Source organism: Elephas maximus, chromosome 4, assembly GCF_024166365.1.
Source record: "Elephas maximus indicus isolate mEleMax1 chromosome 4, mEleMax1 primary haplotype, whole genome shotgun sequence".
NCBI classification, from domain to species: Eukaryota; Metazoa; Chordata; class Mammalia; order Proboscidea; family Elephantidae; genus Elephas; species Elephas maximus.
In genome coordinates, this window is record NC_064822.1 from 159548774 (window position 1) to 159576713 (window position 27940).

The 27940-nt window shown below is 45.2% G+C and overlaps 1 protein-coding gene across 1 annotated transcript in view; it reads left to right on the plus strand.

The window, feature by feature from the left end:
- Window positions 1-27940, plus strand: part of PLXNC1 (plexin C1) — a 174237-nt gene that overhangs the window by 139979 nt on the left and 6318 nt on the right. Inside the window, exons 22-28 of the mRNA XM_049884041.1 lie at window positions 4969-5146; window positions 7624-7727; window positions 19554-19608; window positions 22819-22850; window positions 22954-23061; window positions 24327-24490; window positions 27023-27170. Coding sequence (XP_049739998.1) covers window positions 4969-5146; window positions 7624-7727; window positions 19554-19608; window positions 22819-22850; window positions 22954-23061; window positions 24327-24490; window positions 27023-27170 — 789 coding nt within the window. The remainder of the gene's footprint in view (window positions 1-4968; window positions 5147-7623; window positions 7728-19553; window positions 19609-22818; window positions 22851-22953; window positions 23062-24326; window positions 24491-27022; window positions 27171-27940) is intronic.

A 27940-nucleotide genomic window follows, 5' to 3' on the forward strand; every position in this document is an offset into this window, starting at 1 on the left:
AAGGGGAGAGTGCTGACATATTGCGGGGATTACAAGCAATGTCACAGAACAATGTATGTGTAGGTTTTTTGTTTTTTTTTTTAATAGAAAACTAATTTGCGTTGTAAACTTTTACCTAAAACACAATAAAATTAAAAAAAAAAATTTTTTTTTTAAGCCTAAGTTCCAAGTATCAATATACCTACAAAGCGAAAACTCTGTGCTAATTTACTTTTTGAACCTTCCAATGTGCTCTGGTCCCAGCTGTCAACTTCGAATCACATGGTTTTGTCTGCACCACGCTACAAGCACGTGCATTTGTTTTCATTGCTGCTGGTCTTTTTTATAGTCGTTGATTTTGTCAAAATTTCTGGTGTTTTAGCTACAATATTGTGATAATTGGCATAAGGGAGTAGCGTCATGAGTTACCGCACTGGGCGACGCCAACCCTAGTGATGCCACTGAACTAACCGTATCTGTTACCTCAACTTTGCTGACACTTTCATGTCAAGGAAATAAGGTGACCCAGAGCAGTCCCTCTTAGCAGAGGGGCAGATTTCTGGGGAAGAGACTGGTCAACATTTTACAGCACTTTGCCCTTTAGTGAGTATTGAAAATTTATCACCATCCCATAGATTTGTACCCTGCTTGATGTAGAAAACATTGTTTTCATATTTTGAAAGGCAGAATTGCTAAGTGTATAAAAATAGAGTTAGATTGCATGATTCTACCATTTACTTTTGCAATTAACCCCTTGGTGCCTCAGTTTTAAGATGGGAATAATACTAGAATCTGCCGTATAGGTTGTTTCTGATGCTAATTCATATGTGCTAATACACACATGGAATCCCTGGGTGGTGCAAACAGTCAAAGCACTTGGCTGCTAACCGAAATATTGGAGATTCAAGTCCACCCAGAGGCACCTTGGAAGAAAGGCTTGGCAATCTACTTCAAAAAAATCAGGCATTGGAAACACCATGAAGCACAGTTCTACTGTGACACACATGGGGTCTTTGTGAGCTGGGATTGCCTTGATGGCAACTGGTAATACACAGACATATAAATTTGGGACAGTCTTTGGCACCTATGAAGCACTCCTTCATTTGCTGTTATCACATTGCGTTACTTAGTGATCCTGTCCGCTCATGAAGATGGGAACCGTGGGAATTTTTAGGCTCAGAGAAGTCAGATGACTTGCCCACACTCCTAGGGCTGGTAAGTGGCAGGGGAAGACGTGATGCAAGCTTTCTGATGTCGCCTGGTGCTCGGGCCACTCGGCGCTCCGTCCTCTCTACTTAGAACTTTCCGTAAACACTTCCTGAGGGCGACAGCTGCACCTGGCAGTGACTATAGTTTCACAGGTGATGCTTTTGTCTCCCGATTGTATTGTGAATTATCTGAGGGCAAAGGTCTCTCCCATCCTTGGCCCCTAGCACCAAGCAGAGCATAGAGAAGACTCTGGTTAAGTGGACTGTGATGGGGGCTGGAGAGATGGCACTTCCACTGGGGGATCTTCATCGATGGGGACAGTGGCAGAAGGCAGACCTCTCTCTTAGGTGGCCCTGGTGGGGGGGTGGGGCGCCTAAGAGGCAAAGCAGACGCTGAGAGCATTGACTACACTTAACACTTTAGGAAACTGCTGTTTGAGCACTAAGTGTTAGCAGCATAAAAAATGAACACAAATCAGTTTATGTCTGAATTTACTCAGAATTCCCTGTGGACTCTGTAAAATGCTGTTTTACCTTTTTCCACCCATCTAGCTGTGGAGCAGTGGCAGGTTTACATTATTTTACATCCTGTTAAGAGTTGTTTTTTTTCTCTATCTCTATTGCATATGTTTTTGAGAAGAACATTTATTGCCTATAAAGAGGTATTTTTGTTAAAGACAATAGCACCCTTTGGGTAGTAACGGAATGTTATTTCACAAATACCTATAAAACTATTAAACAAACTGGGATCACTGGCGCTCTGATTAAACGGTGCAAACCCCTGTGAAATAGCTTATCCACCATTCCTCCCCACAGAGAGGAACTGGCAAGACAGGCAAGTCTACTCAGGGAATAGGTGATAAGGCTGGAGTTTACTTCCCAGATTTCCCTTATGTTGGGAATCTAGCTTAGGACGTCAGTTTACAGCCTGATCTAAGGCATGTGTTCTGGGTGGTCAGGAGAGTTCCTGGGCTGTAGGTGGGACCAGGAGGAGAGGGGCTGGTCAGCGAGCTGGGAGAGCCAGGTGGTAGGCAGAGGGCACTATAACGGAGTGGCTCACCTATCAATGCTGGCTTCAAATCCTGGCCCTGCCACTTATTAGCTGTGGCCTTTCGGCAAGTTACTTAACCCCTCTGTGCCTCAGTTTGCTCACCGTAAAGGAGCCCTGGTGGCACAGTAGTTAAGCACTCAGCTGCTAACCAAAAGGTCAGTGGATCGAATCCACCAGCCACTCTGCGGGAGAAAGACGTAGAAAATGGGGGATAATAGAACCTCCTTCACCTGGCCACTGGGTGGATTAAACATTGTCTTATAATGCCTCTGGCAGAGTGACTGACCCCAGAAAACCAAAGATCTCAATAAATGTGACTAACAAAGGAGGTGAGCAAGAGGGCTCTGGCATGAGGCTGTGCCATGTTGGGTACTTCTTGATAGTTGTCACCCTCCCCCAGTTTTTCCCATTTGTTATTTGAAGGTCTGTGAGCAGAGAGGCATTCTGTACCCCTTCCTAGTGATGGGGGTATTGGTGGTCCATCTGAGAGACCTGGGTTCAATTCCTGGCCAATGCACCTCATGGGCAGCTACCATCTATCTGTCAGTAGGGCTTAGTGTTGCTGTGATGCCATCAGTTTCAGCCAAGACGTACCAAAGAAAAACCTGGTGATCTGCTTCCAAAAATCACCCACTGAAAACCTTATGGATCACAGTGGTCTGATCATTGCGTGTGTGTCGGGGGCCAACTCAATTGCAGCTAACAATAACAACAACAATTCTAGTGTGTGACTGCCCAGAACACAGATGTTGTCTGCGGGCAGACAAGAGAGCAGGTGCCTGTTCCAGGAAGAAGGAAACACACGCAGGCCAGACTGAGATGACAGGTTAACCTCAGTGTTCAGCTTCTACTGATTTGGAGTTTGATCATTTGGTGCAGGACTGGACCACAGTTGCATAATTATACGCAAGATTGCAGGGGTAAGATTTAAAGACAGTAAAGACAAGACATGCCCCTAAGAACCTTCCAGAGTTTTAGAAGCCCCATTCCATGTCAATGATCCATAAATCATATGTCCCAAGAACTCATGTACTATTCTAATCCAGAGGCTATTCTAAGTGCCACTTGGTTAATTCATTTCATGGTCATAGGAACCCATGAGGCAGTTACTGTTATTATTCCCATTTTGCAGGTAAGAAAGCTGAGATACAGAGAGGTTACTCAGCTGGTTAGTGGTGGGCTGGACTGAACCCAGGAGTCTGACCCCAGAGCCTATACTCTGTGCCATTACACTCACCAGCATCCTCCATGCTCAGACAGAGACATTGAGTGCAAGGTCAGAGTCTTTGCCATTCAGTAAGGGCTGAGTCTCTGTTTCCAAATGAAGGTGCCATCATCATCATCAACGAGTTCTTTCCAGCAGCCTGGCCCTGTGATAAGCCTTTGACATGCATTATCTCATTTAGTTTTCATAACAGCGCTAGCAGGCAGGTATTTTATTATACCACAGTCCCTGGGTGATGCAAATGGTTAACCTGCTCAGCTGCTAACCAAAAGGTTGGCAGTTCGAGTCCACCCAGAGGTGCCTCAGAAGAAAGGCCTGGCAATCTACTTCCAAAAAACCAGCCATTGAAAACCCTATGGAGTACAATTCTACCCTGATGCACGTGAGGCTGCTATGAGTCCGAATTGACTCAGGAGCCAACTGTTTATTATTATTATACCCATTTAAGTTGAGGGTATAATCCATGTCCTCTGAGTTGTTTGTGTTTTCACAAATGTTTCCCCTTTGTTGATCATCTTACATTCCCTCGTTATGGCCAGGCTCATAAACAATAAGTATTTGTGCATTTCACACTGTACCCAAGTCCCTCTGACTTAAGTGCTCAGGATTACCAAGGTGCCTTAGAATCTACAACTGTATGTTATGCTAATTGCAAAATACTCAGAGCTGTTCGCTGAATCGGTTCCCCTGAGAATCTGCACTAGGTAAACCTTTGTGGTTTTGGGTCTGTTTGTTTGTCCTTAAAGGACTCCTGCAATTTCTTTTAAATTCCTTTTGAAATGTTCACTAGTTTTGTGTTTTCACACGTTCACAAAGGCCTTATTACTTCTCCCATTCGTCTGATTCAGAGGCTTTGCTGCCCTGGGAGAATGTTAACTGACAAAACGTTCTGTAATGGCACTGAAATGTAAAGTAATTAATGCAAGAATAATAGTACAGGATGGAGATCTCAGTGTTTTAATGAGGGCTCAGGAAGCTGTCTGCCTGACGATGTAGAACGTGGAGGGGTAGATGAGTGTTCCCATAATTAATGCCACATATAAAAAAGTGACCTCTTGGCTGTGATCAATACGGGGACCTCGTAACCTTTCCTGTCACCTGGAACTTCACTTCTGGGACTCTGTGGTCCTGTAAATAAAAAAGATCATCACCAGTCTGCCCTCGCCTACTGCGGAACCTTCCCAATTTTTAGGTTTTTTGGATTTTTTGAGGATGAAATCAGAAATCATCATTTTTAGAATATTTATGTGTATTTATCTTTTATTTCCAGATATATTTATTCAAGGCTTGCTCTGTGATGAGAGTTTTACCGTTTTGTTTTCCTTCCCATTATCCTTGAAAAGAATGGATTATGGAAAAAAGATTAAAGTAGTGCCATGCGATAGGGTGTTTGCTAATACACTGTCAGAGGTATTAGTAGGAATCGCCAAGGTTTGTGTCTTTTATGAGTGCTTTTCAGATTGCAGTTATCTAATCGACTCGGAAACCTGTTTGTATTCTTGCAGGCGTTAAACATCATCTTTGAAAAAATCCCAGAAAACGAGAGTGCAGATGTCTGTCGGAACATTTCAGTCAATGTTCTTGATTGTGATACCATCGGCCAAGCCAAAGAGAAGATTTTCCAGGCGTTCTTGAGCAAAAATGGCTCTCCTTACGGACTTCAGCTCAATGAAATTGGACTTGGTAAGGTGATGCAGAGCCTATTCTGCCCCAGTCCCCTGGTCAGCATCCCTCTTGCCTTCCCTCACTTCCTGACCCCAGGACCTTCGTTTGGTGAAGCGTATAGGGCCCGGGTTGTTGCCTGGAGGTCATGTCTAGGGGCTGAGAGACTGTGTTGCTCACCTAAGAGCATCATGATTCTTCCTAGGGAGCAGAAACCGTTTTTTAAAATATTATAGTTGTAATCAGATGCATGAGAACACTGACCCTGAGCCTGAGTGGATTCACCCTGCACCGCGAAGTACAGAAAGGTGTAAAGCCAGTGCCCGCAGTCTATGTTGTGTTTCACACTGGCATTTGATTTGTTTGTTGTGATACGGAATGTGTCATTAGTGGGTGTCTCTGACTCTAGGTGTTAACTCCAGCGTGCTGGCAAGGTCGTCATCCTCTGTGCTAATCGCATCCTGCATTAAGTATCTTCTCCGCCTTCCCCCAGTGTGAAACAGCATCTGCTATGCATTCATTTTCAGGCTCTATTGGTAGACTGCAAAGCAGAGCATATGCGTGAGCAAGCGAACAAGGCTCCACTTCACTCAAATGTTCGCCAACATTTTAAAGTTGTGTTCCATGCAGCCCTTCCGGGAGACCGCCATGGGATTTTATAGCTGATTATGGGGCAGGAAAGCAGAGTGGAATCTCGGCAGTGACAGACAGCATATCGAGTTTTACCTTCCCTCAGTGGAGAGTTGTAGGCCTTGCCTAACCAGGCAATTAAAATCCTCCCACCCAGCACTCCAAGTCAAACTTCCTGCTAAAAGACCATTTAGAGAAGCCTGAAGCAGGGCCTGCGAGGCTTGAGCGAAACTTGGAAAATGTGTAGTGACTCACATTGGCCTATCTTCAGAGAAGCTGGGCAGCTAAGGCATGTCTCCTGGGCCTCCGTCGCCACTGAGTCAATTCCAACTCATAGCGACCCTATAGGACAGAGTAGAACTGCCCCGTAGGGTTTCCCAGGAGCGGCTGGTGGATTCGAACTGCTGACCTTTTGGTTAGCAGCCAAACACTTAATCATTGCACCACCAGGGCTTAACAACTATTTTAGCTCAACTGATTAGATCTAGGGTGAAAGGGGCGGCCCTAGCCAGGAAACCAACACCTGGCCCTAGACCATCCACTTCCGTGACCTGAGCACACATCTCGCAGATATATGGTTGTGATTGCAAAGGAAGGAGACACACCCAGCTGGACAACCACAGGGGAAACAGCTCGACTGCCTCAGTCCTGCCACAGAAAAGTCAGTTGTAGCATCTTGGTGACATTTCTGGGTTTGCACCCACCAGGTATGCCTCGTCCTCTAATGTAGGAAGGCAGGGAGCAAAGCAAGGAGGTGCTGTCCAGTTGTGGGCTGGTGGTAAGTGGTGACAGCTGTCTGGTGACCTTGCAAACCGCCTTCAAGGCCGACCTCAGAAAAGCCAAAAGCAAATCCTTAAAAACCAGCCATAAATTATACCAAAATCCAATACCAGAAGCAACTACACTCTCACCTTTCACAGCAGAGGCTCACAAACTCAGATGATCAGAGGGGAGGAAATATCATAAATAAAGGGTGTCAGCCCCCACCTTAGGACACTAGGAGATAGTGGGCTCCCACTTGAATGGGAAAGGACCGGCCAGTTTGGGTGCGGTGCCACTTAGCTTCAGTGCATTGCAGCCATATGGGCCTGCAGGCTCAGTGTTACCAGATCTTCCAATTTTTTTGAGGGGGGGTAATTTTTTAAGTAGACTTTATTTTTTTTAGAGCAGTTTTAGGTTTAAAGAGAAATGGTGTAGAAAATACAGAGAGTATTTTCTTTCCCCCTGTGCAGATTCCCCCCCTTATTCATATCCTTCATTCATGGTATATCTGGTATAATTGGTGAACCAGTATTGATAGATTATTATAGACTACAATCCCTAGTCTGCGCTAAGATTCAATCTGTGTTGTACATTTCTATGGGTTCTGACAAATGCATAATGTCATGTGTCCCCATTACAGTATATCATACAGAATAATTTCATTGCCCTAAAAATGCCCACACCTGTGTGTCACCCACACACAAACCTACAGAAGATCATTCAGTATTGACCTGTGTGTGTGAATATGTGCACACACGTGTGTGCAAGAGAGAGAAATAGTATGCATGTGTGCTTTGGCATCTTTAAAAGAGCTTAATCCCTCTGAGGCGTAGTATTTTGTCTTCAGTAGTTTTGCTTCCAGCCTTAGCCTCAGAGTAAAAGCTTCAGGGAAAAGTGGTGTTAAAAATTAGAGTCCTAAATATCAAACAAAACAAAATTCAGGCAACCAGCCTGGCTGATATAGCGCCACACCTTTCAAACAAATATTTACCACCTTATTTAAGTTTTATTTACTTGTAAATAATGTTTGTGAAATGTGATAGGGTAGCATTTAAACTTCCTCACTACGATTTTAAAAGGGATCAAAATGCCTTTTGGTTTTTCAGAACTTCAAGTGGGCACACGACAAAAAGAACTTTTGGATATTGACAGCTCCTCCGTAATTCTTGAAGATGGAATAACCAAGCTAAATACCATTGGCCACTATGAGGTAAGACCAAAAGACTCACCTTAAAGTTTTCATCCGTATCCCCCAATCCTGAATGGATTGGATAATTGCCCAAAACCAAACCAGTTACCGTTGAGTCAGTTCCAATGCATGGTGACCTCATGTCAGAGTAGAACTGTGCCCCGTAGGGTTTTCAGTGGTTGATGTTTTGGAAATATATCACCAGGCCTTTCTTCTGAGGCACCTCTGGGTGGGCTCAAACTGCCAGTCTTTTGGTTAGCAGCCAAGCACTTGCACCATCCAGGGACTCCCAACCCAAACCCAACCCCAAACCAAACCCATTGCCGTTGAGTCAATTCTGACTCATAGTGACCCTGCAGGACAGAGTAGAACTGCCCCATAGGGTTTCCAAAGAGTGCCCCTGGTGGGTTTGAACTGCCAGTACCATGTAAATTCTTTTTTTCTTTAAAAAAAAAAATAAAAAAGGGCCACGCCTACTTCCTGGAGTAGTTTGCAGGATGCATGTTTGTGGGGCAGTTTCCTTCAGATGCCAGTTCAGAAGAACCAATGATGACTGCCTGTCATGGTGCACTTGTTATATGTCCCAGTCTTGGAGGGCTTTGATTTCTCATCACCTGATTACCCTCCATCCTCTAGTTTAGGCCAGAAGCATCTCTTTTATGAGATCCTCTGGCCTGGTGAAGTATGCTGCCCAGCAAAACTACATAAAAGTTACATAGCTCGACTGCTGAGTGCCAAGTGTGATGCTTTTACAAAAGCCCCTAAGCTTCACCACTCTCCATGCCAATGGCCCCGACCATGTTCACCATGCACCTCCGTCACCTTTTGTGTAGAGTACTTTTTTGAAGAAGCTCTAAGTTTCCTGTTTGTTTGCACTATTCAGAGGTACCTCCTTTGGCTCCTTGACCCACATTCTCAGTAAAGGCCAAGACTGGTGAGGGGCACACATGACTTCTCAGAGGCAGTCTAAGTGCCAGAGAAGCTGGCACATGACAAGGGAGAGGAAGCAGGGAAGTCTCCTAAACACAATGGGATGCTGGGATCCAGTCAGCAGCGTCATCCAAACTGCTGTTGAAAATCCAGTCTGTACTAAGAGCTGGGAATGCAAGTGAGAAGAAAAGGCACCAGGTCCTTACCCTCACAGAGCCTACAAGCTGGGTGGGTGGTGGGAAGGGAGAGAAAAGTAAAGAGGCAGTATTTTATGGTGTGATGAGTATTGTGGTTTGGAGCATCCGAGAAGACTTCCTGGAGGAAGCTGTGACTAAGCTGAAACCTGAAGAATGAGAAGAACTTCGCCAGGTGGGGGCAGGGTGGCAGCTCGTGGAAAGTCTCCAGCAGGATAGGGAGGGCATGCATGTTCTTCAGCAGATAGACTGTTACCAAACCAAACCAAACCAAACCCAGTGCCATCGAGTCAATTCCGAACTCATAGCGACCCTACAGAACAGAGTAGAACTGCCCCATAGAGTTTCCAAGGAGCACCTGGCGGATTCAAACTGCTGACCCTTTGGTTAGCAGGTGTACCACTTAACCACTGCGCCACCAGGGTTTCCAATAGACTGTTAGACTGGCTAAAACCTGAGGCGTCAGGGTGGAGGGGAGAGCCAATAGTAGCCAACAGTTATGGAGCACTTAGGAGCCCCTGGGTGGTGCAGATAACATGCTTGGCTGCTAACCGAAAAGTTGGCAGTTCTAGTCCGCCCAGAGGCACCTCAAAAGAAGGCCCGGCAGCCTACTTCCAAACAATCAGCTATTGAAAACTCTATGGAGCACAGTTCTGCTGTGACACTCATGGGGTCACCATGAGTCGGAGCCGACTAGATGGCAACTGGCTTGTGTTTTGCCTGTGGAGCACTAACTCTGTGCCAGGTGCTGCCCTCAGCGTTTCCCTCCATTTTGGATCGTTTCATCCTACAGCAGTCCTGTGAGGCAAAACCGTACCTGTTGCTGTTGAGTCAACTCCAACTTACAGCAATTCAACAGGATAGAGTAGAACTGCTCCCAGAGGGTTTCCAAGGCTGTAATCTTTACGGAAGCTTACTGCCACATCTTTCTCTTGCGGAGCGACTGGTGGATTCAAACCGCTGGCCTTTTTGGTTAACAGTCGAGTGCTTAACAACTGTGCCACCAGGGCTCTGCATCCTATGAGGAAGATACTATTATTCCAAAAACCAAACTCATTGCCCTTGAGTCAATTCCAACTCATAGTGACCCTACAGGACAGAGTAGAACTGCCGTATAGGGTTTCCAAGGCTGTAATCCTTATGGACGCAGACTGTCATACCGTTCTCCTGCAAGGTACTATTATTAACCTATTTTTTTTTTATAAATAAGTGGGCAAACTGAGGCGCAGGGAGGTTTAGTAATAGTCAATGGCAGAGCCAAGATTTGGACCCAGATAGCTGAGTTCCAGAACCCATGGTTACACACACACACCCCCCCACATACACACACACCACATACATACCCAGACATACATACTACACACACTGCACACATACCACCACACACACATATACCACACACACTGCACACATACCGCCACCCACACATACATACCACACACACACCAGACACACACACCAGACACACATACACACCACACACACATATACACACACCACACACACTGCACACATATATACACACACGCCACATACACACACCACACACACACATACACCCCACAAACACACACCACACACACATACACACACATACCCCACAAACACACAGACCACGCACACATACACACACCACACACATACACCACACACACAACCACACACACTGACACATATACACACACACCACACACACACCACACACACAAACACACACACACCACACACAGACACCACACACAACCACACACTGCACACACACACACACACAGACACCACAAACACACACACATACACACTACACACTCATATACACACACACACCACAAACAACACACATGCACAAGGGAGGCCAGAGAAGGGAGGAGCAGGTCATGCAGGGCTTTGACAGCTGTTTAAGGAGGTTGACTTTTATACCAAGAATCGTGGGAAGGCATTGGAGATCTGTGAGCAGGGGAGATTAGTGTTTCAGAAAATGATTGTGGCTGAGCATGGATTTAAGGGGTGAAGCCTGGAAATAGGGAGACCCGCGAGAAACTGTCAGAATATCAGGTGAGGGATGAAACTCTCCAGAAATAACGCAGTGGCTTTGGAGATAGGAACGAGTGGATGGATTCAAGTGATGTTCAGGAGGTGGAGGCCATGAGCAATGAGAATCAGAGAGGGTGTCAAGGATGACACTGGGGGGAAGATGCACCTGGAAGTGGAGAAGACAGGAAGAGGAGCAGCTTCCCGAGACACTCGGACAGTAGGGGGTTTTAGGGCTACCTAGAGCCAAGGAGACATGTCTGTACCAGAATGCCTTTGACCCTGCCAGACTCTGAAAGTTGCTGAAACTGTTCCTCCAGCAGAGCTCTCTGGACAGCAGCCAGGAGCAGAGGACACCCTGTTTGTGGGCAGTGGTTGAGTGGGTCTCAGACCCATTTTGGAAATAGTTGCTTTGGGTGATGCCTGAGTGAGCTCTGCCCCCCCAGCCTTGGATGGAGGGGACCTAGGGAAGGGGCCCTGGGTACCATCTGCTACCTGATGCTCACCCTCCTATACTTGGACTTTCCAACCTCAGAATCGTGTTGCCAGGAGCAGCAGTTCTTAGCTATTGGAGTTTGTAAAAACCCCTAGGGAACTTTCTAAAAGTGCATATTCCTGGACTCAGGAATGCAGGGGGAGAAACACTGCTGCATAGAATTTGATTGACCAGAAGGAGCTTAGAGATGGCGATGCTGTCAGGTAGAAGCGCTTGGAGAGGGCCGTTTGATGGCATCAGCTTGAAGTTCAGGGCTCCGGATCCACAGGCTCCCTCTCCCTGTGTTTGGGGAGCAAGCCTGTCTGAGCAAGTTTCAGGAGGGATGCCAGCCACCAACGCACTCCTTTGGTGCTCTTGACTAATGTCCTTGACTAGCTCAGCTGTGCAGGGGGGGAGACAGGCTTCTCAGCAGCCTACCACAACCGTGTGGCATGCGCCCCAAAGGAAGGGGTGTGGCCCCTGATTGTCCTTAATAGGGAAAGGCAGAACAAGTCCCTGAAGCAGGGGAAACCAAGAACCAGCACAGCTGTCTGCAAGGCAAGGAGAGGGCTGTCAAGAGGGATAGAACATCAGTCTTCGCTGGAGACATCGGCCATGCTAGACACCTATCTGCTTAAGGATGATAATGAAATTAATCCAGCCTGTAGCCACTTCCCGTCCAAATGATTTATTGGCCTCATACCCCAGCCTCGCCACATGGTGGTAATAAATGACAAGACGAGGACATGATGGCTTAAAGGATTCTCCTTATGTTTAAAAAGCTAAGCTGTAAGGCAAATCAAGGCATAGAGCTTGAAGGAAACCTGGGAGGTCATCGAGCCCAATGCTCTCTATGCCTGGACCATCTCAGATGCCCTTTTGGAAAAAAATTGCACAAAGAAAAGCATTCACCACCACCCTCGGCCACCTAAATCCATATTTGATTTAGCTGAGCCCCCGCAGATTCAAAACTCACACTCATTTGACAGGGCCGGGCTGAGGTTTACTTTTACCGTTTCATTAAAGAAAAATTTTCCCCTCAAGCACTTGCATTTGCCTCCAAATAGACAAGATGCTAATTATCACTCTTATTCACTTACTAAAGCACCCTAGTTTGAGTCACTGTGTGTGCTTGAAAGCAAAAACTGTATTTCATTTAAAAATAGGGTCTAATTCAGAGTTTTCAGTGATTCAGACTCACCTCCCTCCAATTAGCCCAAATTAGTTAGGTTTTAAAGTTAATCTTTAGTGACGGCCAGTTCCTCCTACTATCTAAACGAAGTCCCTGCTGCTGGAGTATAAGCCTTTTTCTTCTCGCCTTGTTCTGGCCTTAAAACCTGGTGATGTAGTGGTTAAGAGCTATGGCTCCTAACCAAAAGGTCAGCAGTTCGAATCCACCAGGTGCTCCTTGGAAACCCTATGGGGCAGTTCTACTCTGTGATAGAGGGTCACTATGAGTCAGAATTGACTTGACGGCAACGGGTTTGGTTTTTTGCTGCTGTTGTTGTTCTGGCCTTAGGGGAAATAGAGTGTAGCTGGTCTCCCCAGAATCACTTACTGTCTGTATGTTTGAGGACCGGGTTCTAGAGCATTGCACAGACTAGATACAGCCCCCAGAGTCCCAAATTGCCAGCAATGCCCTGGCACCTGTTGGATGGCATCCTCACCAACCCCGGGCTTCATAGTGATTGCTTTGCACAATGATAACAATAGCAGCCAGCGCTGGGCCCTGTTCACATGCATTAACTCATTTAACATTCACAACAACCCCACGAGGTAGGAGCTTTTATGATCCTCATTTTCAGTCAGACAAATCAGAAGAGGACAAATTTCTGCTCAAGTCTCATTCTGTCCCGGGCAGAGAAGGGGTTAAGCACGCCACTGTCTTTACAAACACATTAAACCAGAGGCATATTTCTCCCCTATAATTAAATCCGCTCCAAGTGCTTCCTTAACTGGCTGTTGCTCTGTGTGCGTTTACTATGAAGGGACAGCCTTGTGTTCTGGAGCTGAGGAGATCAGTTGTGTGTATGTGTGTGTGTGTGTTGGGGGGGGTCTCCAATGTGGCCGCGGCTGATGGCTTCTCTGGGGTTCAGGCTTTCCTGCCCTCAACTGCACTCCTGTGTCACCTTTTGCTGGACCGTGATATCACGCTCACACTCTGCCATGGAGTGGCATCCTGTGTGCAGAACAGACGTTTTGTCAGATTGGAAATTCTCGCCACAGATCACACCTCTCATTCTGAGCTGCAAGGTTCTGGAAGATGGAAGATGCCTTTAACCACCGCGTCATTGAAGCGTGCTCCCCAACACAGAAGTGGTCACTGCTAACGCCGAATGTGCCGTTCAAATGGCATTTAAAGCTCATAGTAATATCCCAAAGGGCCTGTTGGGTGAGGCTGGTGGTCCTTCCAGTCAACTGTGTTATCTCTGATAGTAAAATAAAGAGACTGGACTTTCTCTGAAGTTCTCTTAGAGCGCAAACGTCTTCAGAGACTCATTTATTTAACAAACACACATGGTTTGTGTGTGCAGTGTGGTTAAGAGCCCGGCTGATAACCAAAAGGTCGGCAGCTTTGAATCCACCAGCTGCTCCTTGAAAACCCTATTGGGCAGTTTCACCCTGTCCTGGAGGGTCTCTATGAGGTGGAATCCACTTGACAGCAACGGGTTTGGTTTTTTTGGTTAGCCCTCTTAGGAGCACCTGAGAGGCACAAACAAAAGCTCAGCTACTAACTAAAAGACGGTTCAAATCTACCAAGAAGCAACTCGGAAGAAACGCCTGGCAATCTACTTACAAAAAATCAGTCATTGAAAACCCTGTGCAGTGTTCTAGTCTGAAACACATGGCATCACCATAAGTCAGAATTGACTTGATGGCAACTGATTTTAGTCCTCTGAACAGCTCGATGAGATTGGTACTGCCATTATTCCCATGCAGAGGCACAGAGAGGTTAAAGAACTTACCCAAGGCCACACAGGTCTCCTTTCTGATGCTCAAGGCTGGAAGCAGATGAAAAAGGAATCACACTAGAGACTGCTGCTCTTCTTGGGGCCAAAGGGATAACCTTGCTCAGAGCCAGGCTTTCAGTCCAGGCCTCCTCAACGCCCAAGCAGCCTGGCTTTCTGCTCGGCCAATTTATGAGAAATCTTTGTAGTTGCCCTTTTTGGTGTCAAGTTCAAAAGGTAACTTCTCTTACCATTTTATGATGAATCTAGCATCTGTGAGTTTATCAAAATGGTTTCTTATTTCTAATCCTACTTTAACATCCTTCGTGACCAACATTCCTTGAAGTAGACAACATTTACCTTCATCAGAAGGGTAGCCTCTCCAAGCATCCAAGAGCCGACAAGTCCAGCCCAATCAGTGCACAGGGTGTGCTTAGGTTTCCAATTCATACACATCCTTGGAGACCAGGGAGTTCCTGATGGTGCAGACAGTTAAAACCCTCAGCTGCTAACCGGAAACTTGGTGGTTCAGGTCCACCCAGAGCTGCCTTGAGCATTGTGCTCTTTTGGAGAACTGTCTGAATGGGATCAAATTGACAACAGCATCTCAAAAGGTCAGAGAGGAAACTTAGGCAGCAGTGAGTTCATGTTAACGGGGGAGGAACAATTCAGAAAAGGAGGCCGAGGATTGTTGCACAACTTGAAGAATGTAATCAAAGTCACTGAATTGTATATGTAGAAATTCTTGAATTGGTGTATGTTTTGCTGTGTGTACTTTCAACAACAATAATAAAAAAAGAATGGGAAACAAAAAAAAAAAAAAAAAGAAGAAGAAGAAGAAGAAAGGCCTAGCAATGTGCTTCTGGGAAATCAGCCATTGAAAACCCTATAGAGCACAGTTCTACTCTGACACCATGAGTCAGAGTCAACTTGACGGCAACTGGGTTTCTTGGAGACTAGGCTCCCTCCCAGTGGGCTCTCCTAGGACCCTCTCTAGCAGTCCTCTGAGGAATTTTGCTACCAGTCCAAGAGTTCATTTTAAGTAAACGAGAGGGAAGCAGGAGCCCTGCGAGCATGTCACTCATTTCAAGGATCCTGTAGAGCTCTGTTGTGGGTGTCAGGAATCGCAAGTGTAGGATTTGATGAGCCAGTTGAGAATGTCCTGACAGACCCGTCCAGATGCTCTGATGAGCTGGAGCCTTCACGGAAGGACTGAGCAAGGTCAGGCCTCTGGCCCTGAGAAAAAGATTCCTTTTTCATCTGCTTCCAGCCTTGGGGCACCAGTGAGAAGAGCCAAGGGGGAAGACAACAGAGCAGTATTGACGAGTGGCTGCTGGGACAGCACTAGTTGAAAAAAATTTTGTTTTCACATAAAACAGAAAAAGGTGGTGTCAGGAATGAGATACCAGTACAGGTCTGCAGGTGGTGATTTGTATTGACTATTGTTTCAGATTTTTTTTTTTTTTTTAAATAAGGAAAAAGTATAGCCATAGCTTAGACAGAAGAATTTCCTGTGAAATTCTTCGATTAAAATTTCAGTTTTTCTGTTAGGATAAGCAACATGAAATTGCCAATATTTGACCTTTTTTCTTTTGTCCTACAAAAATGGTAGTTTCACTTGCAAGTGGTTTGGAGGGTGTATAACCAGTTGCCATTGAGTTGGCTCTGACTCTCGCAACCCCATATGTGTCAGGGCAGAACTGTGTTTTTCACAGGGTTTTCAACGGCTGATTTCCCAGCAGTAGATTGCCAGGCCTTTCTTCCTTGGTGCCTCTGGGTGAACTCGAACCTCCAACCTTTTGGTTAGCAGCTGGGAGCATTAACTGCTTGTACCACCCAGGGACTGCAGAGAATGTGTAACTACTGTTTATTTCAAGAGTGACTTTAAATTGTTGGTGTGGGTCCATTTCTCCCTGCTTGGTCACAACTCCTAATTTTGATGATGGAAAAGTCTCCAGTCACCCCTGCCACATTCCCACATGGGCCGGCTGTCACTGAAGGGGCGTCACCTTGTTGTTACATGGAATCCTGGAGCTCCGAGAAGCTGGGAAGAATTCAGTTTGAAGTTACCGTGTGTACCAGCTCCGCTCTGGGCTGCAGAAACATCCCCGCCGCAGGTCCATCTAGTGACATTAATCTTGCTTTAATTTCATTTGGTTTTCATCCCTAAAGCAGGGGCCCAGAGGACGCTCCCAGTCTCACAGGAGTGAGGGACGATTAATGAGCCACTCTTAGGAAAGCATTTGGAGCCCCTCCTATGGAACAGGCAGCGTCATATTTTTAACACTTCGGATTCTGTGGCACTTTCTATCTTCAACTTGGCAGCAGCTGGCTTGTGGGAAATAGAAAACGGAAACCTTCCCCTCCACAAACATCTGTAAATAAACAACTTTTCTGTCTTTAGCATGGTGTGAAAGTGTCACTTGGGGGAGGGGACCGTCCCAGCCCTAGAACAGCTGTGGAAGTTAGAAATATGCTCAAACGCACACACGCGAGCAACTCATCCACTAATAAAATGCTTTTACACTTGCTCTCGGGAGATAATTTCAGAGTAAAGTCTCCTTGGTGCACGCTGCATTTATGCTATCTTAATGCTCGAGCACAGTGCCAGCAGTGAGTTGCTGCCAGCTCTTGAAAAGACATTTGAACTTCTGGCAACACTCCCCATCGGAAGGCCCATCCGTGGTGTTTGTGATTATAGAGTAAGGGTGCTCGCTTTTGGCAAAACAAAGCGTCTGACAGGAGCTGAGTATTGGCTCAACACTCAACGGGATCCATTTGGGATTCATTCTTTGACAATTACCCAGAATGAATCACCAGCTTCCTTTTATAAAAAGATATTTATTGGCTTAGAAACTGGGTATAGGCAGCTCCTCATGGGGAGGAATTCTGTAACCATGTTCAAATATTCTCATAAACTCAGTGTCTGAGTATTGCTAAGGGGGTATCTGCACAGAGCGCTTGCTTTAATTGCATCAAGTATGGAGGAGAACTGAAAAGGCAGCCAGGAAACAATGAATGTCTCAAGGGGAAGGGAGAGGACATTTGGACATAAGAGCAAAGTCGAAGAGCTCAGTAAGAGTTAAGAATCCCCACTTTGCAGAGGCCTGATGGCCCCAGCTAGCTCCTGCCTGGACCCCCGCCCTCCCCAGATGGAGGCCTCTGGCTGAAACTTAGTGGTTGGATGGGCACAGCTGGCTGGACAGCTGTGCTTGGGGACCTGTCAAGGCTGCCTCTTGCTCTGTGTTTTTTCCTCTGTGGGTGCCACCTGAAGGAGATTAGACTTTAATCCTTTGGTGCTTGCTAGGCAGGCGTGTACATTCTGATAACCAACGTGCACAGGTTATAAGAGAAATTCTAGGTTTCTTTTTTTTCCAAATTTTAACCAGTTGCCATTGAGTTGATTCTGACTCATAACGACTCTGTGTGTGTTGGAGTAGAATTGTGCTCCCATAGGGTTTTCAGTGGCTGATATTTCAGAAGTAGATTGCCAGGCCTTTCTTCCAAGGTGCCTCTGGATGGACTCCAACATCCAATCTTTTGGTTAGCAGCTGAGTGTGTTAACTGCACCACCCAGGGACTCCCTTTTCCAAACTAGGGAAGGCCAATTCCAAGTTAGTATGAGAATTCAAGATGGCCTTGGAGCTTTACAGAGGAGGGAAAAATCTTGTAGTGGAGGGAAAAATAATGTTCCAAAAAAGGACAGGGTTTATCTCCAGCCACATCCCAGAATGAAAGAGGAGATTCATGTATTCCCGACCTACCTCCTCTTCTCGTGGACCAGCTCTGAGAACAATCTACGCTTCCAGAAGAATGAGGCCTGCTCTGTGTATTTTAGCAACTACAACAGCATTTTCTTCACCCAGTTATTTCCCAGGGCCCATCAGGGCGTGAGAGTTCCTGGATGGTAAAGAATGGTTAAGACACTTGGCTGCTAACTGAAAGGTCAGAAGTTCAAGTCCACCCAGAGGTGCTTCAGAAGAAAGGCCTGGTGACCTAATTCCAAAATATCAGCCTTTGAAAACCCTCTGGAGCACAGTTTTACTCTGACACACATGGGGTCACCATGAGTCGAATCAACTCAATAACAACTGGTCTTATCAGGGTGTAGAGAGAGGGTACTGGACTGCCATTTGGCCCTGGGCTCCATATTCCTGAAAGGCCTCAGGTGAGAGCACTTAACCCTATTGGTCAAGTGTGTCCATTTCAAATCTATGGCAATTTTTAAACACCTTTTGGTTATTGGGATATAGTTTATATACCATTAGGTTCACTTGTTTGAAGAGTACAATTCAATTTAAAAAAAAAACAACCCAAACCCATTGCCATGGAGTCGATTCCAACTCATAGCGACCCTATAGGACAGAGTAGAACTGCCCCATAGAGTTTCCAAGGAGCGCCTGGTGGATTTGAACTGCTGACCTTTTTTTTGGTTACGTGACCAAGTGACCACTATGCCACCAGGGTTTCTGTACAATTCAATAGTTTTCGGTAAATTCAGAGTTGTGGAACCATCACCACTGTCCAATGTTAGAACGTTCTCATCATCCCCAAAAGAAACCTTGTGCTCATTAGCAGTTGCTCTACGTTCCCCCAACCCGTGTTTTAGGCAACAGGTAATCTACTTTCTGTCTGGATAAATTGGCCTATTCTGGACATTTCATATTAATGGGATCGTATGGTATTTTTTTTTTTTTTTTTTATGGTATGTGGTCTTTTGTGACTGGCTTCTTTCACTTAGTGTGATGTTTTTGAGGCTCATCCATGTGTAGCATGTATTAATACTTTATTCCTTTTATTATATGGTGCCTCTGGGTAGACTCAAATCTCCAACCTTTGGATTAGCAGCTGAGTGTGTTAAACGTTTGCACCACCCAGGGACTCCCCTAATATAGTAGGAACCTCAAAAAATGAAATGGGCCCAGGCCTCTCTTGACCTCTGAGAGACTGGGGTATGTCCTAACACAGCTGAGTCCTCCCGTCATCCAGGGGTGGCTGGCTGCCCATTGGTCCCATGACATCAGGGCTACCACCTTCTCAGTGCTCACCTCCCTCCCTCTCCTGGCCTTGGCTTTCTCCTTCCCTGGACCATGAGCCCCTTGAGGGCAGAGACAGTGTCTCATCGTTACAGCCCAGCCTCCACGTCATTCTGATAAATATTTGATTCAATAAGTGAGAGAATGTGCAATCCATCCAGCCATCTAAGTCCTGGGAGCAGTTGAGAAAGACATTAAAATTTGAAAACTCATGTATTTTTTATCTTTGCTTTCAGATTTCAAATGGATCCACTATAAAAGTCTTTAAGAAGATAGCAAATTTTACTTCAGGTAACCCATATAATATTGTTAACCTTTTGTTCTCTCAGCTTTGTAAATTACCGTTTTTGCCTTTCTCAGATGGATTGCCACAAAGGTGAGTTGAGTTGTTGCTATGTAATTCTCTGAAAGTAGAGAAGAGCCATTTGGATCTGTTTCTGGCGCTAAGACTGTGAGCCCTGCAAGAAGAAGGAAAGGAAAATGTAAACAACGGTTGGTCGGGACCGCTCAGCACCGAGGAAGCTGCTCCCTCTTAGCAATCCTCAACTCAGGGCAGAATCGCAGCCCTTGTAACTATCTCCTCCAGCTCCTCAGTAGAATGGGGGCTGACAGAGGGGATCCTCTTGGCAAACTGAGAGGGAAGCGTACAGATAATCACACAGCCCCGCAAGCACTGAACAAACAAGAAAACCCACTTAGGAAGCCACGCGACTGCCACGTCTGCAGCAATAGCACTCGCAGACTTCCCAGAATGTGGAGAGAGATAATCTAACACCAGAAAACCAGTTGCTGGGGAGTCGGCTCAGACTCATGGCGATTCCAGGTGTGTCAGAGTAGAGCTGTGCTCCATAGGGTTTTCAATGGCTGATTTTTTCGGGAGTAAATTGCCAGGTCTTTCCTCTGAGGCATCTCTGGGTGGACTCATTCCTCCAACCTTTTGGTTAATAGCTGAGCTCGTTAACTTTTGTGGCACCTAATGTCCCAGACAAATTAAAGAGGGAGTTTTATGGGAAAGTCAAGAAGCCCGGTCTCTAAACTCATCTACCACCCTGATAGCCTTGGGGACAGGAAAGTAGCCTGTGACAGTGCCTTAAGAAAGTCCCGAGGTCCTGTTCCAGGTTGGTCTCCAGGGAAATGAAACCCCAGCCAAGACAATCAGTGCTCAGCTGTCTGCAGGGTTCTGGCCCTCTCATCCACAGGCTCTTTGTCACACAGCCCAAGTTGAGGCTTCCTGATTCAGTGCTAAAAGCAGCTTGGTGGATCCGAGCACCTGGCCACTGCAAACAGGAAATGCAGGGCTTCTGATTAAATAGAGGATAATTTGGTAGGTTGTAGGACATGCCTTTGGAGATGCCACCTTTCCATCACCACATCAGGCTATAATGAAGGAGCAGCCATCTTGCAGAGAGCGGCTTGTCATTCTGGGATAAGGCAGAAGGTGTCCCTGTGTTGTAAAAAGTGGAAGAGCTGTGTTTTCAGGTTTCAAAGATTGAGCCTTCAAAGGTTGGGCCTTTTGAAGAGTTTGATGGTTGGGGACCCAGTAGTAGAATTGTGGGCTTGGATCTCTTCATGGGACTTCCAGTCAGCCAATGCCTCTGCTTCCTCCCTGTCCAGTGACTCTCCCTGTCTTCCCTGCCCTCTAATCCAGCTGAGAGCCATCATTTTGATCACTATTCTGCCAACACTCCCAGTCCTGTGCCCCTCTGTCCTTTCATCATCCTCTCTGTTAAAACCCCAGCCCTGGATGAACCCAACTATTGGCCTGTCCTGGACCTGCAGCCAAGCAGCCACAGCACCACACAACAGGGCAGTTGGGGCACCACAGGTTGATGGTGCTCGCCTTGACCTAGTCCCTCAACACAGCCCAGTCCTAGTGAGTTTCTCTAAGCAGCTCACGCTGTGTTCTCCACAGTGTCTCCTTCCTTTCCTCAAAGGTCTGACCCGCACAGCTTCCCTGACTTTCAGTAGACGACTTCACCCTCCACTTCACACGGAAAAGAAAAAAAGAAATCAGAACTCCCTCAACCTCCATCACTAACCTTCCAACCTGTCTGCATTTGCCCCATTTCATCCTCTTTGCTTCCCCTGACATTCTCAAAACTGTCCTTCCTTCCATCCAGAGCTAGTCTCCCTGCCTATGCTCTGAATCCCACAGTCCTTCTGATCTGCTGAGCATTCTTCTTGTTAGCTGCCGTGGAGTCGACCCTCGACTCATGGTGACCCCATGCACAATGGAAGGAAATACAGCCTGGTCCTGCATCATCCTTGTGATCAGTTGTGGATCAGACCCTCCGAGCGTTCTTACATCATCAGTAATCTCTTCTCCCACCTGTACTTTCTTTCCCTCCTCTCTACTGCATCATTCCCATTGGTGTTCCAGAATAGTCTAGTCTCTCTTATCTTCTCTCTTATCCCTCCGTTTACCCTTAACAGTCAATTTTCTTCCAAGAGTTTCCTCACCTTGTGCCACTTTCACATTCACCCCGAGAGCTCTACCTCCTCACGTTTCTTTCAGATCTTAAAAGGGGTTGTGATCCTTCCCACCTTAAGACCTTTGCACTTCTTATTTCCCTTCCTCCCTGTGCCTAACTCTATCCATTCATTTCAGTCAGCTCAAAAATGCCTTCCTGAAACATCCCAGACTAGGTCAGATCCTAGGTATTCTCTTAGCGTATAATTCTCCTTCATGGTCCTGATCCCAGTTTCAATGAAATAATTAATTGTGTAATTTGTAGTTTGATGTCTCTCATTCGCTAGAATGTAAATTCCATCAGGGCAGGAACTGTGGTAGTTGTTATTGTTTGCTGTTGTGGCATCGGCCTCCACGGCACAACGGAACAAAACGCTGCCTGGTCCTGTGCCATCCCTATGATCGGTTGCAGGTCAGACCACCCTGATCCACAGTTTTCCTTGACTAATTTTTCAGAAGTAGATCACCAGGCCTTTCTTGCTAGTCTGTCTTAGTCTGGAAGCTTTGCTGAGACCTGTTCAGCATCACATGACACACAAGCCTCCCCTGACAGACGGGTGGCAGCTGAACATGAAGTGCACTGGCCAGGAATCAAACCTGAATCTCCTGCATGGAAGGCAAGAATTTTACCGCTGAACCACCACTGCCCCCGGAAAGACAAGACTTAGGTCTTTTTTAATTCATGGCTATATGCCTGGTAGCCATTGGCACATAGCAGGTGCTCCATAAATATTTGTTAAGTCAATGAGACTTGAATCTCTTCGACCCCATCCTCACCAAGTTTTAGCCTCTTTTTCAACACTTCCAAGGACAGGGAACGTGCTTCCCACTTCAATCTCTGGCTCATACTGTCTCCATTTAGTTCTTCAGATCTTAAGATACAGCAGGGGGTGAAAAAAAAATGTAGCTATAAAGAGCTTAGGTAACCTCTTCGGTTTATAGTACAAATGGGGCATTTTATGAGATAGCCAATTAGCCCGTGGTTGTTTTTCTAATGGACTGTTTTCTCTCCCTGTCTCTCTGGCATTCAGACGTGGAATACTCGGAGGAGCACTGCCATTTGGTGAGTTCAGGTTTTCTTGTGCTCGCTGGCTGCTGAATGGCAGGCCTTCTGTAGCGTGAACCGTCTCCTTGAGTAACGCTTCTACTCCCTGTCTTCCCTTTAGATTTTACCAGACTCAGAAGCGTTCCAAGATGTGCAAGGAAAGAGACATCGAGGGAAGCACAAGTTCAAAGTCAAAGAAATGTATCTGACAAAGCTGCTGTCGACCAAGGTACACTTACTGTTCTGGGGGCACTCTTACGGCTACCTTGGGGGTGTATGATGTGTTTGACTTCATTTCCGCTGAAGTGTGAAAATGTTACAAATCCCTTGTGCCTTCTAGCAAAGCAAAATGAAAGTTTAAATTGTTAACACTTCCTACCCGCTTTCTTTTATATATATATATTAAAAAAAACCAGTGCCGTCGAGTCGATTCCGACTCTATATATAAACGGCAAAGATAACAGCACTTTACAAATTTCTGCTATAGCGTCTTCAGTCAGGGGCTTAATATTGTTCCCAGTCCCTTTACCCACCGTTTCCCTATTGTTATTTTTTAGGTTGATGGCGTAATTATTCCTTTTTGTTTACTTGTTATTATCGATGAGCAATAAAACTTTCTGAATTGCAAATAAAAGGAAGGGGGGGTCAGTGACTATAAATCTAGTAAATCTTACTTTTTTTTTTTTTTTCATTTTAAAATTAAGAATTCTGTTCACATATAAAAAAGTCAGATGTGAAAGCCAGTGGAATACCAAGTCAGGAGCCAATTTTTTGTTATCTGGCTTTTGGGAGGATTAACAGAAATCTGTGGTGGTCCTTTTTTTTTCCCTGAAACGACTAGCAATATAAATGCTATTATCTACACCTGGCCCCGGTAACCTGCTGGGCATACTTCTTCAGATTACAGGAGGGAATCCGCTTAGAGTTTAGTAGATCTGTTTAGTGAGCAGAGGACAGACAGCGCCTCTTGGTTTTCTCAGCTGTCCCATAGAGCTCTGCCTATTTGGTTTTTGTAAACACTCAAATGCTTTGGAAAGGCCACCTTAAACCCAGTCATGGAAATATGTGCAACAGGAAAAATTCTGGGAAGAGAACATCACGTGAGTTTTTCCAAGCTGAACATAACTAATAAAAGCCAAACATCCATGGCTCCTTGGTGTCAGTATACAGCCCTACAACTGACATTTCAACTGCTGGAGATTTCTAAGATACCCTCCCTGTTGACCAAACAATCTTGTTATCAGCAAGAAGCTTATGAAACAAATTTATAATTTTGGCCATGGATTTCCAGGACCTTTGTCCCATACTGTGAGTGTTGGCCTCGTTTGACAATTTTAGTTATTTTCTCTTCAGCTTTTCTCTGTTTTGCACGTCAGAGTCTCAAAACTTGGATTTCATTTTCTATCATGTTTTCAAAACTGCTACGATACACATGCACATATATGCACATATATACAAATTAATCTCATGAATCCACTGTTTTCTCTCTTTCAGGTGGCAATTCATTCTGTGCTTGAAAAACTTTTTAGAAGCATTTGGAGTTTGCCCAACAGCAGAGCTCCATTTGCTATAAAATACTTTTTTGACTTTTTGGATGCCCAGGCTGAAAACAAGAAAATCACAGACCCTGATGTTGTACATATTTGGAAAACAAACAGGTGGGAATGTAGGCGATTACTGACTGTTTTCAAGAATCTAGGACAGAATCTTAACTAAAATTGAGGTCAAAGAGAGTTAGGAGGATTCTTTTATCCCTGTCTCAGAATCTTTGTGCTTGGTGAACTATCACGTCAAAATAGTTTCTTGCTCTGTTACTATTTTTTTTTCCTCTTTGTTCTTTACTTCACTGAAGTTGATCCTTGTCTACTGTCTAGTTATTGATTTCCCTTCCCCTCCCTCCCCATTTGTTACTATTTTTAAACAATAAATAAAACCACTTCTATGCTGTGAATTCTATTCTTTAGGTTTAAATAAACAAAATCTAGTGTCCTTAATGTATGAAAAAGACTGTCTAAACTGTTAACACAAGTTTAGCTTGACCAGAAGGATGAGAAATTAATATTTTGTGGGATTCCTCATACAATGTTTTCCTTAGAGAAGGCTCTTTTATTTGTCCGTGAAAGAATCAGTCACTTTGCCATTTCCAAACTGTCTTCTTAGTGCATGCTCAAGCCCAACCAGGCCTATCTCCAATCTTCTCTTGGGTTCACTCCCTTCCTTTCAGGAGCTCTGTTTGGCTACATTCTGAATCTGTGTAGAAATGTCTGCTTCAGCCTTATCAAATACAGTACTCAAATGCCAGGAGAACTAACCAAAGGTTTGCTTTGTTTTATTAACATTTTACCCCAAGCAGAGCTAAGGAATCTAGATTTATTCGAAATGTTTCCGCAATAAAGAAATATAGCTCATTACCTTTATTTAAAATACTTTGTGCATGAGCTGAGTAAGACTCAGAGTTATGATGAACAACTTCTCAGTCCCAGCTCAAGCCCTTCTAAGCACTGAAGTTAGCCAGACCATTTTAAGCAAGTACTAAAAACTGAAGTTCCAGAATCTAGGTCTGAGCTTCTCCCATTTAATCCGGATCTAGCCGGCCTCTCTGCTCCACTCCCTTCCTGTGTTCTAGCCTTTTATCCTCCTGCCGTGCTACGCCCACATCAAGCTTGGGTGCTACAGCCCACCACTGCACCATGGAGACGTGGCATCTGAGCAGGGGCAGCAGCCAGGACAGTAGAGCTGAAAGTGCCTTTAGGCTATTTATTGGGAGACCCAGCAGCCATATGGTAGAGGCCAGAGTTAGACTTTGAACAGTTCTCAAGTTTATATTCAAATATTTATTCAAGCACGTACTGTGTGTCAAGCACTGTTATAGGTGCTAGAGACAAAAACTAGTTTCTGTCCAGTCAATTTCAACTCATGGTGACCTAAGGGTGTCAGAGTAGAACCGTGCTCCGTAGGGTTTTCAATGGCTGATTTTTCAAAAGTAGATTACCAGGCCTTTCTTCCAAGGTACCTCCAGGTGGGCTTTAACTTCTGACCTTTCAGTTAGCAGCTGAGTGTGTTAACCATTTGCTTCACTCAGGGACTGTGCTGGAGATAGAGTAGTGAATAAAACAGGCAAAAATTCATGTCCTCATGGAGTTTACATTCTAATGGTGAAGACAAGACAATAAATAAAACAGGTGTAGTATATGAGAGGGTTATCAGTGCAATGGAGAAAGTGGGAAAGGAGAATAAAGAGGGTCAGGATAGATTGGATAGAGAAGGCTTCACTGAGATGATGCCATTTGAGCCAGGTTTTGAAAGAGGTGACAGGTGAGGGTGCAAACTGTGAGACCATCTCAGGCAAGAGAGTTTCAGGAAGAGAGGCAACAAGAGAAAAGTCCTGAGTCAGGAGCTTGCCTGGCGCTCTTGAAGAACAGTGAGGAGGCCACTTTAGTTGGAATGAGTGAGATGGAAAGTAGTAGGAGATGGATGCACTGGGCCAGACCATGTAGTGTTTTTACCTGCAAGGAGATGGAAACGTATAGGATTTGGAGCAGAGGAGAGACGTGATCTGATTCGTTGTTAAAAGATCACTGGTAGTTGTGTAGAGAATAAACTCTCAGGAGCTGGGGATTATAATCTGGGTAAGAGACGGTTATAGCTTAGATCAGGATGTAGCACTTAGGAGCCCTGGTGGCGCAGTGGTTAAAGCAATCAGCTGCTAACTGAAAGGTTGGTGGTTTGAAACCACCAGCGGCTCCATGGGGAAAAGATGTGGCAGTCTGCTTCTGTAGAGATTTACAGTGTTGGAAACCCTGTGGGGTCACTATGAGTCTGAATCAACTGGAAGGCAGTAGGTGGGTAGCACTTAGAGGGGGTGAGTAGAGGTCTAATTCTAGAGCTCTGAGTATGAGATGTTCTCATTGGTAACCATCATCTGATATTATCAAGAACTATCTGGAGAAAATTCTCATCCCCTTTCAGACTTATCCTCCTCTAGTCCTTCCTCTCAGTAGCCCTGTCAGTTTAACCCTTTCTTGTTCTTTCTCAGTCATGCTGCCCTCTGTTGCTTGGTACGTGTGCCAAAGCAGACTTGTATACTTCGATTACAAGGACAAAAATGCCCGTTTACAAACTGTGATACACAGAACATTGGCCTCATATGAATGGCCCTATTTGAAAGAGATTTCTCTCCTTTTGAACAGCCTTCCTCTTCGCTTCTGGGTAAACATCCTGAAGAACCCTCAGTTTGTCTTTGACATTAAGAAGACGCCACACATAGACGGCTGTTTGTCAGTGATTGCCCAGGCGTTCATGGATGCGTTTTCTCTTACGGAGCAGCAACTAGGGAAGGTAGGGCTCCGCTGTAGTATTTCTTGAATGTCCTCCTGTGAATTTGAAGCACTCTCTGTTTCTTGTAAATCAACTCTGTCAAAAATAATAAACGATTGGCTTAAACCACACCGGCTGAAAATAGCCAATGATAGTCACTGTACATTCACTTTGCTCCAAAATCTGTCTCCTTTATTTCTGTTTGTAATCTAGTATCTTTTTTAAGGGAAAGCTGAAATATTAGATTAGCTCCAGCCTATTGCAGAACTCTGCTGTGACACTGATAAAACATTAGCCCAAAGTGTAAAACTATTGAAATTTGCCTAAATTAGTTCCATCTGAATATACATAAAAGAGTCTCTATTTGAATATGACAAATTGCTTACGGGGAAGAAAATCTTGCCTGAGATTTGTATCGCTATTGGTTTGTCAGTTTATAATCAAAACATGCATATTGTTTTCCTAGCTGATCAAAAGCCCCAAGAAAACAAACAAACAAAAAAAGAAAACAAAGCAGGATAAAAATACGGAGCAAACTTTGAAAGCGGTGTTTTGGTCTTATGTGAAGTACTCCGAAATACATTAAACGGAATAATATCTGTACCTAGTGCATTTCAGAAAATCTTTTAACGCTGAACTGTGGCTCTTTGGTAGAGGATTTTAAGAGTGCCTGGGATGAACAGTGATTGATGTTTTATAAGCACCCCAGACTCCTAGCCTAAATCTAAACTCTATCACCACTATTCCTACAGAATAAACCTGTTTTTACTTTTGTCTTCTAGAGGATTGCC